The sequence below is a fragment of the Mobula birostris genome, unplaced genomic scaffold (assembly GCF_030028105.1).
Source record: "Mobula birostris isolate sMobBir1 unplaced genomic scaffold, sMobBir1.hap1 scaffold_747, whole genome shotgun sequence".
NCBI lineage: Eukaryota > Metazoa > Chordata > Chondrichthyes > Myliobatiformes > Myliobatidae > Mobula > Mobula birostris.
Window position 1 is genome coordinate 113,841 of NW_027278464.1, and position 18,040 is coordinate 131,880.

Sequence of the window (18,040 nt, forward strand, 5' to 3'; positions counted from 1 at the left end):
AATTTGCATTCTGATTGTCTGCCGCCGTCGGACTAAAAAAACATAATTCACGTTGTGGGATTGGCTGTTGGCAGTGTATGTGGATCCCCTCTCGCAGACCCGCACCCACTACTCCCTGGGGCTGCCGTTAACTCCGGCCAATGTCTGTTTAAGTCACCGGTGAAGCGGGGTAACTCCGAGCCCGGGAATCGGTTTACTGGAGGTCGCGATCTTTAATAAGAGCGGATCCCAGCTCTCCGCTCCCCACCAACCCTTGCTAATCCCCTTTACCCCCACTAATCCTTCTTATTCCCCCTTCTCCTGCCCACCAACCATTCCTAATCCCCATTTACCTGCTCCCTCTCCCCACCCAACCTTCCTAATCCCCTTTACCCTACCGCTCTCCACCAACCCTTCCTAACCCCATCTCTCCCCACCCACCTTCCTCATCCCCCTCCCCCTCCCCCTCCCCCTCCCCCTCCCCCTCCCCCTCCCCCTCCCCCTCCCCACCGCCCCTTTACCCCCACTAACCCTTCCTACTCCCCCTTCTCCCTTCCCACCAATCCTACCTGATCTCCCTCCCCTCCCCTCCCCTCCCCTCTCTAAATCTACACTTCCGCAGAAAGGGCTGGGACAGGTGTGCGGAGCCCCGCCCTCGCCGACAGCGGAGGCCGAGTACTCGGGAGGGGTTCCCACGGCCGGCAGCCGATTGCGGGACGGCTCAGGTGAGGTGCGAGTGCCGCTTTGTCCCGGGACAGGTGAACGCGACACTTACTCCAGAAGCGACGGGCGCTTCAGAATTCCCAGCATCGGCAGGCTTTCTCCTGTTTCTGATTCCACATCAGAAACTTTGTCTGCACGGTCCCGGCCTCTCGCCGCGCCAGCTGAGGCAGAGGTTCGGCCGCCGCTTTCTCCTTCGGATTCGGGTCACAGAACTGACAACTCACCCGCTGAGGTCGCGAGGGAGCGCCGCAACGGCCGGGGCGCAGGGGGGCAGCGGCCGTGAGGGAGCGCCGTGCGTCCGAGGGGCGGGGAGGGGGGATGGCCGGGAGGAGCGCCAGGGAGAGGAAGAGCTGGTGAGGACGTCGCAAGGGGAGTGGCAGTGCTGGAGGGGGAGAGATGTCTGTGCCCCTGGTGAGGGGTGGGGGGTATGTAAATGTTCCCCCACCCTGTACCCCAGAGTTAGGGTGGGGAGCGCTCACCCCTGGGGCATTTGAACAATCGGGAACGGCAACAACCGAAGTCCTGGGGTGGGGGCCCTATCGCCGGACCGCTAGGTGGCCGCTTTGGCTAATCCTGAAGTAAGGTGGCGCAGGGTCTGATACGCACGGGAAGATCCCACGGGGGTGTCAGGACAGGAAGGTGCCTGAAGGGGAATGATGGATGGGGTGTGGGGGGGGGATTTTCACACCTGTGGACGGGGGGCGGGGGTTTGCAGAGAGGGTGTGAGACCCTCCTCAGCAGCCTGCTGTCCTGCTCACGATAGGAGGGAGGGAGTGCCGAGGAGATTCACCGCGAAGCTGCCAGGGTTAGCAATGGAGGGTGAGTGTCCAGGCTGGGGCTGTTTATTCTTCCTGGCTGAGTCAGGGGTGAGTGAAATGATAAGAATATCATTGGGATGGGCAGTCCTTTCGAAGGGTCTCAGCCCAACTCGTCAACTTTCTAATCCCCTCTGGAGCTGCCCCGAGTTCCCCCGCCACTCTGTGCCTGGTGCTTGGGTGAACAGTCGGAGGGTTTCTCCCCATGGGGAGAGTATCAAAAAACACAGCTTTATAGAACATTACAGCACAGTACAGGCCCTTCGGCCCACAATGTTGTGCTGACCTTTTAACCTACTGCAAGATCAATCGAACCCTTCCTAAGCAATCTTCCAGTTTTCTATCATCCCCGTGCCTATAGTAGTCATAGTCATACTTTATTGATCTGGGGGAAATTGGTTTTCATTATAGTTGCACCATAAATAATTAAATACTAGTAAAACCATAAATAGTTAAATAGTAATATGTAAATTATGCCAGGACATAAGTCCAGGACCAGCCGATTGGCTCAGGGTGTCTGACTCTCCAAGGGAGGAGTTGTAAAGTTTGATGGCCACAGGCAGGAATGAATTCCTATGACGCTCTGTGTTGCATCTCGGAGGAATGAGTCTCTGGCTGAATGTACTCCTGTGCCCACCCAGTACATTATGTAGTGGATGGGAGACATTGTCCAAGATGGTATGCAACTTGGACAGCATCCTCTTTTCAGACACCACCGTCAGAGAGTCCAGTTCCATCCCCACAACATCACTGGCCTTACGAATCTAAGAGTCTGTGAAATGTCCCTGATGTATCTGCCTCTCCCACCACCCCGGCAGGACGTTCCACACACCCACCACTGTGTGTGGAGAAAAACTTACCTCTGACACCCCTCCAATCAATTTAAAATTATAAACACCAGAAAGTCTGCAGATGCTGGAAATCCAAAGTAACACACGCAGAGTGCTGCTGGAACTCAGCAAGTCAGGCAGCGTCTATGGAGGGGAACGTTCGGTCAACGTTTCAGGCTGAGACCCTTCGTCAGGATTGATAAGGAAGGAGGAAGATGTCAGAACAGCCCTTTAACTTTCCTACACACCTGGCTGCACCTGTCACCTCCACCCTCACCCACACCACCACCTCTTTGTCCTGACATATTAACTCTTCCTTTCCAGTCCTGGAGAAAGGTTTTGGCCCGAAACATCGACTGTTTATTCTTTTTCATAGATGCTGCCTGGCCTGCTGAGTTCCCCCAGCATTTTGTGGCTGTTGCCTTAAAATTACATTTACTGATATTAGCCATTTCCACCCTGGGGAAAAGTCTCTGGCTTTCCACTCCATCTCTGCCTTTCATCATCTTGTACGCAGGTTTAAGGTGAAAGGAGGAAGTTTTCAATGGGATATGGGGGCCAGGGAGGTTAAGTTATGTTCTACGCCAAGTGTTTGATGTCAGGTTTATAAGAGATGTTTGTTGTCATTATTGACACATGTGAGGGGCTTGTCTCGCACACTGTTCATACAGGTCAGGTCATTACACACAGCACTGAGGGGGAACAGGGGAAAACAATAGCAGAATGCAGAGTGAAGTGTCACAGTCACACAGAGAGTGCAGTGCAGGTGGACAATAAGGTGCCAGTCTGTAACAAAGCAGACTGAGCTCAACACATCATCTTAGCACACTAGGGACTGCTCAATAGTCTTCAGCGGTGGCCGGACAAGCTTTCAGGCTTTTGTATCTTCTGCTGATGGGGGACGGGAGAAGAGAGAATGTCTGGGGTTGGAGGGGGGGTTCTTTAATGATGCTAGCTGCTTTACTGAGGCAGTGGGGAGTGTAGACAGTGACCCTGGAGGGGCAGCTGGTTTCTGTAATGTGCTGTGTCCGTAACTCTCTGCAGTTTCTTGTCACGGGCAGAGCAGTTGCCGTAGCATAACCTTTCCATTTTGTTGTGCGCGGGGAGGGGTTTGGGGTTGATGTTCTTGTTGGGGAGGGGGATATGGGGGGGGTTAATGTTCTTGTTCTGTTTTGTACAGTGGATGGTGTTTGGGGTCACTGTTCTTGTTCTGTTTTGTGTACGGAGAGGGGGTTTGGGGTCGCCATTCTTGTGGGGAGGGGGATTATAGGGGTCACTGTTCTTGTTCTGTTTTGTGTACGGAGAGGGGGTTTGGGGTCGCCATTCTTGTGGGGAGGGGGATATAGGGGTCACTGTTCTTGTTCTGTTTTGTGTAGGGAGAGGGGGTTTGGGGTCGATGACCAGGATGTCGTTCTCTTGTTTGTTTGTCGGGGGGGGGGGCAGTAGGAGTGATGATGTCTCTGAACGACTTTCATGTTTATTCTTTGTTTCATGGCTATCTGGAGAAGACACATTTCGGATTTGTATGTGGAGACATACTTTGAAAACGAATGAAGCTTTGAATGTGCTGTCAGAAGAGGTGGTGGAATCAGATGAAATCCCCACCTTTGAGGGTCTCGGAACATTTCAGTAGGGAAAGTATAGCAGGGAATACATCAAAAGTGATTAAGTGTGATCAGTGTGGATAAGCAAAAGGGTCAGTGTGCAGACGATGGGCCAAAAGGCCTGTTTCTGTGCCGACTCTGTAAAATAAAAAAGTAAATGAATTATTTTACTTTGTAGTCGAGGTTTCTTGTGGCTCAGTGTCTGATGTCAGGGTCACCGTCTCAGAATAAAGGGCTCATTAATCAGGCCAGAATCCTGGAGAAATTTCTTTACCCCAAGGGTGGGGAGACTTTGGAATTCTCCTCGCCCCCGCCACCTTCAGCTACCAAGTCCATTCAGGATAAGGGGTCAATAGATATTAGGGAGGTGAGGTTAATTTGCAGGTTTAGTCAGTAATAGGGAAGGCATGTTAGCAGGACTGGAGCGTAAGAACAAGGATGTGATACTGAGGCATTGGTCAGGCTGCTCATGGAATGTTGTGAGCAATTTTGGGCCCCATATCAAAGAAAGGGGTGTGCAGGGAGAATTTCCTGGGAATGGAAGGGTTACCATTTGAAGAGTGGTTGACCTGTACTCACTGGAGTTTAGAAGAACAAGGGGCTTCTCATTGGAACATATTGAATATTGGAAGGCTTAGACAATGGCTATGGAGAGGATGTTTCCTGTAGTGGGGGAGACTAGGACCAGAGAGCACAGCCTCAGAATAGAGAGACATCCATTTAGAACAGAGATTCTCCACCTTCTGTCTAAAGAAATTCCTCCTCATCTCTGTTCTAAATTTCTGTAGCCGGAAAGTCATTGCCACAGACGACCGTGGAGGCCAAGTCATTGGTTATATTTAAAGTGGAGTTTGAGTCTGGGCATCAAAGGCTACAGAGAGAAGGCCGGAGAATGGGGTTGAGAGGGATAATAAATCAGCAGAGAAGGAATAGCAGAACAGACTCGATGGGCTGAATGGCCTGATTCTGCTCCTGTGTTCTATGGAGATGTTTCTGGAGGAAAGTTATGCTGAGGTAAAGGATGGAGCCCGAGGAACTGAATGGTTTCTCTCTCTTGTTCGGCCTCAGTACACTGAGTAATCAATTCATCTGTGTGCAGAAGTTGGTCACTGTACGTTGGTGCATGTGACTGCAATGAGCCAATTTCCTGATTTACCACGTGGGGAAGCTAGCGACGGGGAGAGGTCTGGTCTGACCCCGCGGCACTGGAATGCTGCTGTGCAAAATCAGGACTGGACCTGTCCGGCACTGAATCTGCCTGAGAGGGAAGTGGCCCAGACTGACCGGAGAACTGCTGCTAAGGGTTAAAGTGTCTCGTCTCATAATCTCCTGAGTCTGGAGGTTGAAGGGTAATCCCACTGAGGTGTTTAAAAGGATTAAGGGGATTTAATTAGGTGGGTGGATGGAGAGAAACCATTTCCTTCGACACACAGAAACCAAGGCAGGGGGGTGGGGGTGGGACTGGATGCTCCCCCACCCCCACAAGGCTGTCACTCCTCTGCTCCAGACCCTTCATGGTTGAAACCCTCAGTGAACACATCAGCTTCTCCCGATGTGAACTTTCTAAAGGAAAGATTAACTATGTGTCAACTGTACATCGAGACACACCCAGTGGAATGTGTTGTTTGTGTCAAAGACCAACACAGTCCAAGGATGTGCTGGGGGCAGCCCACAAGTGTCCCCTACACCTCCAGGGCCAGCCTGGCATACCCTAACCCGTACGTCTTTGAAATGTGGGAGGAAATCGGAGCATCTGGAGGAAACACATGCGTTCCCAGGGAGAGCCTGCAGACTCCTCACAGACAGAAGTGGGGATTGAACCCCCATCACTGAAGCTGTGAAGCGATGTGCTATCTGCTGCAGGACCATGCTGTTCACTCAATGCGTATGCCTTTATAGACAATAGACAACAGTCAATAGGTGCAGGAGTAGGCCATTTGGCCCTTTGAGCCAGCACTGCCATTCACTGTGATCATGGCTGATCATCCACAATCAGTATCCAGTTCCTGTCTTATCCCCATAACCTTTGATTCCACTATCTTTAAGAGCTCTATCCATCTCTTTTTTGAAAGCATCCAGAGACTTGGCCTCCACAGCCTTCTGGGGCAGAGCATTCCATATACCCACCACTCTCTGAGTGAAAAAGTTTTTCCTCAACTCCGTTCTAAGTGGCCTCCCCCTAATTCTTAAACTGTGGCCTCTGATTCAAGATTCCCCCAACATCGGGAACATGCTTCCTGCCTCCGATTTATACTTCAGGAGAGCTCTCTACTTGCCCAAATCCCACCCCTCTTTTTGATCCAATGCTCCCTCACCGCATTCCCCCCTCCCCCCCCAAAGCTGTGTAATCTTCCCACTTTCTGCAGTGTGGGCAACTGTATCTCTGTCCTGTACAAACTGAATTGGAGCCCCCACCCCCCACTGTCCTCAGTCCACAGTCCGGCGGGTGGTATAGGAGTGAGCCGGGAGTGGGAAGCAGGACGGGAGCTACACGTTTAGAGCTGTGGCTCCTGCCTGTGCAGAGTGGGCAGCCAGGTAAGACAGTGGTGAATCTGTGGAGTTCATCGTCACGTCACCGGGTATATTCAAAGCAGAGGCTGAGCGGCTCTTGATTAGTCAGAGCATGAAGGGATACGGGGAGAAGGCAGGAGAATGGGGTTCAAAGGGATAATAAATCAGCCATGATGGAATGGTGGAGCAGAATTGATGGGCTGAATGGCCTAATTCTGCTCCTGTGTCTTATGATCTTTATGATCTTGTCCAGCTGGTGGGTTGGAGATATGTCTCCACCGAAGGGTAAGGTGCTCCTTCCCTCCGCTAGCCTGTAGATCACCCTGGGCAAGGTGTAGCACCTGCTTAGACCCGGATCAGGGTCATGTGAAGCCATGGGATCAGGTGGTGGATGGTTGTATGAGCAGCTGGTGCAGATCACAAGTCCTGGTTATGCGACCACTAACAGCAGGCAGACAATCTCTGAAGGTATTGATAATGGCTGGGGTCTCCCATCCTGTAAACGTACTGTCCAGAGGAAGGCAATGGCAGACCACTTCTGTAGAAAAATTTACCAAGAGCAATCATGGTCATGGATGGACCTTGATCGCCCACGTCATACGATGTCGCACGTGGTGATGATTATGATGGTCTTCTGGTTCAGGCCAGAACCGATCTGGACATGGTCACCCTTGTCCATGGAGGGGTATCCACGCTCTTTGTTACTCTGAGGCTGGGTCACTGAGGAGGGTGCAGCTGATCTGATACTCACGGGCAGGCCGCCCTCCGAGTCCAGCCTACTGCTGATGCTTAGCACGTCTCTGTTCCAGTAAATTCCTCGCGAACTGTTCTCAGTCGGTGCGATCTCTTTCGGTGAAAAGCAAGCCCGTACATCTCTGGATTTGCCTCTCTACCCAGCACAAAACGTTGATCCAGTTTACGATGTGAGAAACTGAAGCCAGTCAAACTCCCTGCAGTGAGTCTCTGCTTCCAAAGCGTTTAGATCCACTGCGTTGTTTTTACAGTTCATGAAACCAGAATCCCTGATGGCATTTTAACAATGTTGTCAAACCTTACGTTTGACAAGAAACACGTTTCTCCCTCCTGTTGTAGTTTGAAGCTCAAGTCTATACGTCAGCTGCTCCAAATCTTACTGCAGCACAGCTAATCTCAACAGTGACCACCTACCTGTGTCTGCAGAATTCGCTCTGTTGGAGGAACCCAGTGGGTCAGGCAGCATTGGGGTGTCGGGGTGGGGGCGAAAATGGACCCTTTCAGGCTGAGCCCAATCCAAGTGAAGGGTCTCGACCTGGGACGTACGTGGGGAAGTAATGGTTTTCATAGGTGGTCAGCTGGGCCCAAGGGCCGGTTTGCTTCCTGAGAGATTCTCTGACTCTATGGCGTATCACTGCTGCGGACGTTGACACCTACTGATTAACAAGTTGTACGACTGCTCAGCTTTCCACTGGCTGCCTATTTCTAAAGGCCTCTTCTTTCCTTTCCAGTCCCGATGAAAGGTCTCAACCCAAAACGCCAGTTGCCCATTCCTCTCCATAGGTGCTGCCTGACCTGCTGAGTTCCTCCAGCATTTCGTGTGCGTTACTCTGGATTTCCAGAACCTCTCGTGTTCCTGAAGCGTAGTTGCCTGTGGTAGGGGAGGCACTTGTCAGCCCAGCTTGGACACACCAAGCTCCCACAGCAATGTGAGGCGAACTGGATCTCCTGGTTTAGTTCCAATGATGCATAAACATTGTCCAGTGGAGTAGAAAGTACCCCCTCCTCTTCAAGGATGTACCCCGGGGGTCTTTTACACCCTGCAGAGAAGGCACTGGGGGCTTGGCTTAACATCTGAAGATAAAACTGCACCCCACCCCACTGCAGCAGAGAGTCAATAGGCAGGTGAAAATCACTAGAGATTCTGCAGATGCTGGAAATGCAGAGTAACACACACAAAATGCTGAAGGAACTCAGCTGGTCAGGCAGCACCCATGGAGGGGAATAAACAGATGACGTTTAGGGCTGAGACCCTTCATCAGGACTGGAGAGGAAGTGGGGCAGATTCCAGAATAAGAAGGTGAAAGAGGGGAAGGAATACAAGCTGGAAGGTGATAGGTGAGACCACGTGAGGGGAATGATGGCTGGTGCACTAAATAGCCTTGGGTCCCACTCCACCGGGTTCAGGAACAGTTATTACCCCTCAACCATCAGGTCCCACACCACCAGGTTCAGGAACAGTTATTACCCCTCAACCATCAGGTCCCACACCACCAGGTTCAGGAACAATTATTACCCTCAACCACCAGGCTCCTGAACCAGTGTGGATAACTTCACTCACCTCAACTCTGAACTGATTCCACAGCCTACAGACTTACTTTCAAGGACTCTACAACTCATGTTCTCAGTATTATTTATTTACTTATTTGTTTTTTTTCTATTTGCGCAGTTTGTATTCTTTTGCACACTGGTCATTTGTCAGTCTTTTTGTGTAGTTTGTCATTGATTCTTTTCTACTGTGAATACCCTCAAGAAAATGAACCTCAGGGTAGGGTATGGTGACCCATATGTAGTCTGCTGATAAATTTACTTTGAACTTTGGGATGTACTGTGGCTGGTGAAGTAAGTGTGTGAGGGGTGTGATTACACTGCAGGGGAGATTCACCGCGATGTTGCCCCGGATAGCTGACTATAAGACCATGAGACATAGGGCCAGAATGAGGCCATTTGGCCCATTGAGTCTGCTCTGCCATTTCATCGTGGTTGACCCATTTCTCTCTCCTGCCCTCTCGCTGTACCCCTTTGTGCCCTGCCTGACTAATCAAATATCCGTCAACCTCTACTTTAAATATACCCACAGCCCCATAGCTGCCCGTGGCAATGAATTCCACAGAATCAGCCATGATGGCATGGTGGAGAAAACTTGATGGGCTGAATGGCCTAATTCTGCTCCCATGTCTTATGTAGTGAGCTTCCACCTCTCCAAGGAGCCGTGCATGAGGCTTGGTTTGTTTTCTCTGGAGCTCCAAGTATGGTGTTGTAGAGTTGCAAAGTCCAGGTGGAGCCCACTGTAATGTGGACGCGTGCCTGTGTGCTCAGCTGCAGCGAAAAAGTTACTTACAGCGGCACCCCAAGTAAGCAGCAGTCACACACAAAAAAAAATCAACTAAACATGGGTTCAACAACTTTTACAGAGAGGCACAAAGAAGGAAACTTCCATTTTAGTGTGAATTGCTCACAGTGTTGCTGTACTGAGGTAGTGATTAGAGTTGTGTTGGTTGGTTCAATAAAGAGCTGTTCCTGAACCTAGTGGTTGGGGACCTCAGGCTTCTGTACCTCCTGCCCGGTGGTGGCTGTGAGAGGGCATGGCCTGGATGGTGGGGACCTTTGATGGTGCAAGGTAGAGGCAGGTACATTAGGGACAAGGATGACAGAAAACTAGAGGCTTATTTCAGAGGGAAGGGTTGGATTGATCTTAGAGCAGGTTAAAAAGTCAGCACAGCATCGTAAGCTGAAGTAGGTTGTGTTGTAGCATTCTGTGTTGGTGGATATTACCACCTTCATCGGATACCAGCAAGGCTGGGGCTGGGTATGCCCGGGTGTATTCAGTTTCAAAGTAAAATTAGTACAGACTATGCTCCTGCGATCCATTCACAGTAAGTGCAATGGAATCAGCAAAAGGCCATAGGCAACAGGACAACAACCAGAGTGCAAAAACCAACAAACAGTGCAAATACAAAAATAATAATAATAAATAAACAAGCAATCAACATGGAGAACAGGAGAGGAAGAGAGCTTGAAGGTGAGTCCACTGATTGTGGGAACATTTCCCAGTTGGGGTGAGTGAAGTTACCTCCTCACTAGTTTCTGCAGTTCCAAGCTTTATATTCTTCGCCCTGACCCATGAAAACAAGGAGCTTTACCACCCTATTGACCTGTGGTGCCACTTTTGGGGAGCTGGGGACTGGGAAGGAGACCAGCCTGCAGACAGTCATGGGATCAGGGCTTGTTGCTGAAGGTAGCAGTTATTGGTCGTCCCCAAATGCCCCTGACCAGGATATCAGGTTGGGCAAATTCACAGGGCAAGAAGTCCCCTTTGGATGGTCTGGATTCATGGCTGGGTGAGGAGGGGAGACATCCTTCCCCAAAGGCCAATAATGACCCAAGTGGGGCTTTATGACATTGTGTAGTTTTGCGTTCACCATTACTGACACCAGCTTTTAGACCAGATTTAAGTTAATTAGTGTGTGTTTTATCTTTTCTTTCCTCCCACACAGGAAACTTCTGCTGATCCAGATCACCTGTTGATCTTTCCCTGTCCGTCCAGTCAGAATGAGGTTACTGGCAGCCGCAGCCCTGCTCGGTAAGTGTACTCAGTGCCTCTGCCTAACCCCTCTGCGTTTCCCTCTCTCTTTCTCCCTCTACTCCTGTATGGGGGTGTGTGTGTCTCTCTCTCCGTCCCTCTCTGCCTCTCTCTGTCTGCCTGAGTGGCTTATCAGGTATTTTGATAAACCTCCGTTTGTATCTGTGGAATCCTTCTCACTTGAGGGAGGATGAGACTCATTTAAGGAATGTTGCCTTGCACTTTGACCTTCGTCAGCCTGGATGCTGTTCTCATTGAATCATTCATACACTCACCTGAGATTCTTTCTCTTTTCACTCCCCTTTGGCCCGACTAGTCTATCTCAACCATGGTGCCCAGCCAGCTGGTCCCTGCAGAAATTCTTGCACTCCACATTTATCATTTTAGAGAGTTAGTTTCTAAGCCCCTATTTCTAGAATCATTTATCATTTAATACAATTTTCACTGATTTCTCCTCTAATCCATCACTCCCTACGTTTTGACCCCTCTACTAAGTGAAGTAAGACTTTCCCAACTCAACATTTCCTGCACCTCATTCTCCTCTGTCCACTGCCCTGGCCTCTCCATAGTAGCAACTCTCTATATGAAATCCTCAACAATATTCCCTCTCATTTATTCACAACTTCATGCACCAACCGTTGCTCTGAGCGGGAAATTTTTACACGGCCTAAAAACTGCACAGCATTTTAATAAAACATTATATAAAAGAAAATTCCAGCTGTGTGGCAACAAAGGCTATGTGCACGGGAGCATTTCTGTTACTCTGCAGCTGTGCACCCATGCAACTCAGAGGGAAAGGTGATCCTCATAAATCTCAATCCTTGTGTTCTGATAACATTTTTGCAAAACGCATGTGAATCATCAGGGTTTGAACCCTTGTGTTTTTTAGTATTCTGAATCTGTTTTCCATTCTTATCTTTGGTACAAAGAATGTGTCTGATTTCTGTGGATGAATGCTCTTTGACAGATTGTAATGAAGCTTGCAACGAAGATTGTGCAATCTGTGACAGATTGTAATGAAGATTGTGCAATCTGTGACAGATTGTAATGAAGATTGTGCAATCTGTGACAGATTGTAATGCAGAATGTGCAATCTGTGACAGATTGTAATGCAGAATGTGCAATCTGTGACAGATTGTAATGCAGATTGTGCAATCTGTGACAGATTGTAATGAAGCTGGTAATGACAGTGACACAGTGTTGTCTGTTTCCAGTCACCCACTGCTGTGTGTGCTTTTACTGGCCAGTCTTTCTGCCCACACTCCCAGCCCTGTTACTGATCAGTGGAGTCCAGCCCTTGTGACGAATTACGTGGACATAGGAAAAGCACACAAACAGTGGCAGGATTTGAACCTGGGTCACTGCACTTACCGTTATGCTACCATACCGCACACGCTATCATATAAAAAGCATCAGAAGGAAAAGCTATGTAATGCGCACTAGCGTAGTGGTTAACATGATGCTATTACAGCTCAGGGTGCTGGAGTTCAGACTTCAATGCTGGCATCTTTGGTAAGGGGTCTGTACGTTCTCCCTGTGACCGCTTGGGTTTCCTCCAGGTGCTCCGGTTTCCTCCCACAGTCCAAAGACGGTTAGTAGGTTCGCAAACACGAGGAATTCTGCAGATGCTGGAAATTCAAGCAACGCACATCAAAGTTGCTGGTGAATGCAGCAGGCCAGGCAGCATCTCTAGGAAGAGGTACAGTCGACGTTTCGGGCCGAGACCCTTCGTTAGTCGTTAGTCCTTATCCTGACGAAGGGTCTCAGCCTGAAACGTCGACACTACTTCTTCCTAGAAATGCTGCCTGGCCTGCTGCGTTCACCAGCAACGTTGATGTGTGTTGCCAGTTAGTAGGTTAATTTGTCATTGTAAATTGTCCGGTGATTAGACTCGGGTTAAATCGGTGGTCGCTGGGTGGTGAAACTCCGAGGACTGGAAGGGCCCTGATCCACATTGTATCTCAATAAACAAACAAAAATAATCACTTTTACAAAAGAACACGATTAGAACAGAACAGTAAATTTTAGTGCAAAGTGCTCTTCGTGTTGCTAAACTGTGGTGATTAGAGTTGTGCTGGTTGGACCAAGGACTGAGTGGTTGAAGGGAAGAAACTGTTCTTGAACCTGGGCGTGTGGGACTGCAGGATTAGTACCCTCCCCACACCCTTCACCATTGGCCACTGACTCCTCTCTCAGCAGAGACTTGGGAGAGGGTTAACTCAGCTGACGCGGCTGCAGTTTGTGGGGTGATCTGTCTCCTTGTGTTAGACCAGAGAGGTGATGGCCTCCACTTCAGCTCCCGTTTTGAGCACGAATGTCAGACAGAATGTGGAAGGATCCCTGCCTGCTGGGCTGGTTCAGTGACATCCTGGATGTGCTGCATTATCTGTCGGTTCGCAGGGGAGGGGAGGGGGTACTGGTGGAGTTTGGTGTGAATGGGAATCGGCAAATGTATGAATGTCTCCATCTGGTTGCTTGGTTACGCCGACAAAAGATTCAGAGCAGGGCAGGCAGAGTTCAGGGAACAAAGATCTGTAGCAGAGGAGGGTGGGAATCGAGCAGGGAGCCAAACCTGAGCTATCCTGACTGGGATTATGTTGGTAATGAGGATTGTCACTGCGTGGGAAGGACATTGTCCCAGCCGCTGTCTCTCAGATGGGCTGTTAACGCCTGGGTGGGTGTTTACCATCCCATGGAGCTATCAGGGGGTGGGGAGGGGAGGGGGAGACTTCCTGGAGTCTGCTCTGATTTGTCTCTCTCTCCCCCCCCCCCCCCCCCCCCGAGTGACCTCAATCTACTTGACAAACTTCTCAGTGCGTCTCGGTGCATGTGATAATCAGGAGCCACTGCACAGGGTGGGGGAAAGCTGCAGAAAGTTGTAAACTCAGTCAGCTCCTGCGTGGGCACCAGCCTCCCCAGCAGCAAGGGCATCCTCTAAAGGGGATGCCTCAATAAACTGGCATTCCTCATTAAATACCCCCATCAGCCAGGACGTGCCCTCTCCTCATTGCTACCACCATGGAGGAGGGACAGGAGTCTGAAGACACACGCTCCAATTCAGGAACAGCTTCCTCCCCTCCGCCATCAGATTTCTGAACGGACAATGAACCCATCAACAATACTATTCTGTCCCTCTGTTTGCACACTTGAATTTAATGTTTACACAGTATAAAGGTTTAATTTTAGTTTATAGCATTTATTATTTTGCATTCTACTGATGCTCTCAAAACAACAAATTTCACGACATATGTCAATGATATTAAACTTGACTGTGATTCTTAACCAATTTCAATTCCCTGATGCCTCGCATCCCATTATCCAGTCCCTCCCCTCACTCAGTGACCACACTCCACCACCCCAGTCCCTCCATCACTCAGTGACCTCACTACACTACCCCAGACCCTCCCCTCACTCAGTGACCACACTCCACTACCCCAGTCCCTCTGCTCACTCAGTGACCACACTCCACTACCCCAGTCCCTCACCTCACTCAGTGACCACACTCCGCCACCCCAGTCCCTCCCCTCACTCAGTGACCACACTCCGCCACCCCAGTCCCTCCCCTCACTCAGTGACCTCACTCCACTACCCCAGTCCCTCCTCCCACTCAGTGACCACACTCCACTACCCCAGTACCTCTGCTAGGTCAGTGACCACACTCCACTACCCCAGTCCCTCCATCACTCAGTGACGTCACTCCACTACCCCAGTCCCTCCCGTGACCTCACTCCACTACCCCAGTCCTTCCTCTCACTCAGTGACCACACTCCTCTACCTCAGTCCCTCCCCTCACTCAGTGACACCACTCCACTACCCCAGTCCGTCCCCTTACTCGGTGACCTCACTCCACTATCCCAGTCCCTCCACGCACTCAGTGACCACACTCCACTACCCCAGTCCCTCCTCCCACTCAGTGACCACACACCACTACCCCAGTCCCTCCTCCCACTCAGTGACCACACAGCACTACCCCAGTCCCTCCCTCACTCAGTGACCACACTCCACTACGCCAGTCCGTCCCCATAGTCAGTGACCTCACTCCACTACCCCAGTCCTTCCCCTCAGTCAGTGACCGCACTCTTCTACCCCAGTCCCACCTCTCCCTCAGTGACCACACTCCAGTACCGCAGTCCCTCCTGTGACTCAGTAACCCCACTCCACTACCCCAGTCCCTCCCCTCACTCAGTGACCACACTCCAATACCCCAATCCCTCGCCTCACTCCGTGACCACTCTCCACTGCCACAGTCCCTCCCCTCCTTCCGTGACCTCACTCAACTACCCCAGTCCCTCCCTCACTCAGTGACCACACTACTCTGCCTCAGTCCCTCCCGTCACTCAGTGACCTCACTCCACTACCCCAGTCCGTCCTTTTACTCGGTGACCTCACTCCACTACCCCAGTCCCTCCACTCACTCAGTGACCACACTCCTCTACCTCAGTCCCATCCCTCACTCGGTGACCTCACTCCACTACCCCAGTCCCTCCTCTCACTGAGTGACCACACTCCACTACCCCAGTCCCTCCCCTCACTCAGTGAACACACTACACTACCCGAGCCCCTCCCCTCACTCAGTGACCACAGTCCACTACACAAGACCCTTTCCTCACTCAGTGACCTCACTCCACTACCCCAGTCTCTCCCTCACTCGGTGTCCACACTCCACGAGCCCAGTCCCTCCCCTCACTCAGTGACCACACTCCACTAACGCAGTCCCTCCCCTCACTAAGTGACCACACTCCACTACCCCTGTCCCTCTCCTCACTCAGTGACCTCACTCCACTACCCCAGTCCCTCTCCTCACTCCGTCACCTCACTCCACTACCCCAATCCCTCCCCTCACTCAGTGACCTCACTACACTACCCTAGTCCCTCCTCTCACTCAGTGACCACACTCCACTACCCCAGTCCCTCTCCTCACTCCGTCACCTCACTCCACTACCCCAGTCCCTCCCCTCACTCAGTGACCACACTCCACTACCCCGGTCCCTCCCCTAACTCGGTGACCACACTCCTCTACCTCAGTCCCTCCCCTCACTCAGTGACCACATTCCACTACCTCAGTCCCTCCACGCACTCAGTGACCACACTCCACTACCCCAGTCCCTCCTCCCACTCAGTGACCACACACCACTACCCCAGTCCCTCCCCTCACTCAGTGACCACACTCCACTACCCCAGTCCCTCCTCCCACTCAGTGACCACACTCCTCTACCCCAATCCCTCGCCTCACTCCGTGATCACTCTCCACTGCCCCACTCCCTACCCTCACTCCGTGACCTCACTCAACTACCCCAGTCCCTCCCTCACTCAGTGACCACACTCCTCTACCCCAGTCCCTCCCCTCACTCAGTGAACACACTACACTACCCCAGTCCCTCCCCTCACTCAGTGAACACACTACACTACCCCAGTCTCTCCGCTACTCAGTGACCACACTCCACTACACAAGACCCTTCGCTCACTCAGTGACCACACTCCACTACCCTAGTCCCTCCTCTCACTCAGTGACCACACTCCACTACCCCAATCCCTCGCCTCACTCTGTGACCACTCTCCACTGCCCCACTCCCTACCCTCACTCTGAGACCTCACTCAACTACCCCAGTCCCTCCCTCACACAGTGACCACACTCCACTACCCCAGTCCCTCCCCTCACACAGTGACCACACTCCACTACCCCAGTCCCTCCCCTCACTCAGTGAACACACTACACTACCCCAGTCTCTCCCCTACTCAGTGACCACACTCTACTACACAAGACCCTTCACTCACTCAGTGACCACACTCCACTACCCCAGTCCCTCCTCTCACTCAGTGACCTCACTCCACTACCCCAGTCCCTCACCTCACTCAGTGACAACACTCCACTACCCCAGTCCCTCCACTCCTTCAGTGACCACACTCCACTACCCCAGTCCGTATTCTCACTCGGTGGCCACACTCCATAACCTCAGTCCCTCCCCTCACTCGGTAACCACACTCCACTATCCCAGTCCCTCCCCTCACTCAGAGACCACACTCCACTACCCCAGTCCCTCCCCTCACTCAGTGACCACACTCCACGACCCCAGTCCCTCCCCTCACTCAGTGAACACACTCCACTACCCCAGCCCCTCCTCCCAGTCAGGAACCCCACTCCACTACCCCAGTCCCTCTCCTCACTCAGTGACCTCACTCCACTACCCCAGTCCCTCCTCTCACTCAGTGACCACACTCCACTACCCCAGTCCGTACTCTCACTCGGTGGCCACACTGCACTACCCCAGTCCCACCCCTCACTCAGTGACCACACTCCACTACCCCAGTCCCTCCCCTCACTCAGTTACCTCAATTCACTACCCCAGTAGCTCCTTTCAATCAGTGACCACACTCCACGACCCCAGTCGTTCCCCTCACTCAGTGACGTCACTCCACTACCCCAGTCCCTCCCCTCACTCCGTGACCTCACTCCACTACCCCAGTCCTTCCTCTCACTCAGTGACCACACTCCTCTACCTCAGTCCCTCCCCTCACTCAGTGACAACACTCCACTACCCCAGTCCGTCCCCTTACTTGGTGACCTCACCCCACTATCCCAGTCCCTCCCCTCACTCAGTGACCACATTCCTCTACCTCAGTCCCTCCCCTCACTCACTGACCACACTCCACTACCCCGGTCCCTCCACGCACTCAGTGACCACACTCCACTACCCCAGTCCCTCCTCCCACTCAGTGACCACACAGCACTACCCCAGTCCCTCCCTCACTCAGTGACCACACTCCACCACGCCAGTCCGTCCCCATAGTCAGTGACCTCACTCCACTACCCCAGTCCTTCCCCTCAGTCAGTGACCGCACTCTTCTACCCCAGTCCCACCTCTCCCTCAGTGACCACACTCCAGTACCGCAGTCCCTCCTGTGACTCAGTAACCCCACTCCACTACCCCAGTCCCTCCCCTCACTCAGTGACCACACTCCAATACCCCAATCCCTCGCCTCACTCCGTGACCACACTCCACTACCCCAGTCCCTCCTCTCACTCAGTGACCTCACTCAACTACCCCAGTCCCTCCCTCACTCAACTACCCCAGTCCCTCCCTCACTCAGTGACCACACTACTCTGCCTCAGTCCCTCCCGTCACTCAGTGACCTCACTCCACTACCCCAGTCCGTCCTTTTACTCGGTGACCTCACTCCACTACCCCAGTCCCTCCACTCACTCAGTGACCACACTCCTCTACCTCAGTCCCATCCCTCACT

General features: G+C 51.9%; 1 protein-coding gene across 1 annotated transcript in view; it reads left to right on the forward strand.

The window, feature by feature from the left end:
* Positions 1-632: 632 nt before the first annotated feature.
* Positions 633-18,040, forward strand: part of LOC140193721 (laminin subunit beta-1 variant-like) — a gene marked incomplete at its 3' end in the record, with an annotated part of 78,344 nt that continues 60,936 nt past the window's right edge. The window contains exons 1-2 of the mRNA XM_072250886.1: positions 633-704; positions 10,713-10,798. Coding sequence (XP_072106987.1) covers positions 10,768-10,798 — 31 coding nt within the window. The remainder of the gene's footprint in view (positions 705-10,712; positions 10,799-18,040) is intronic.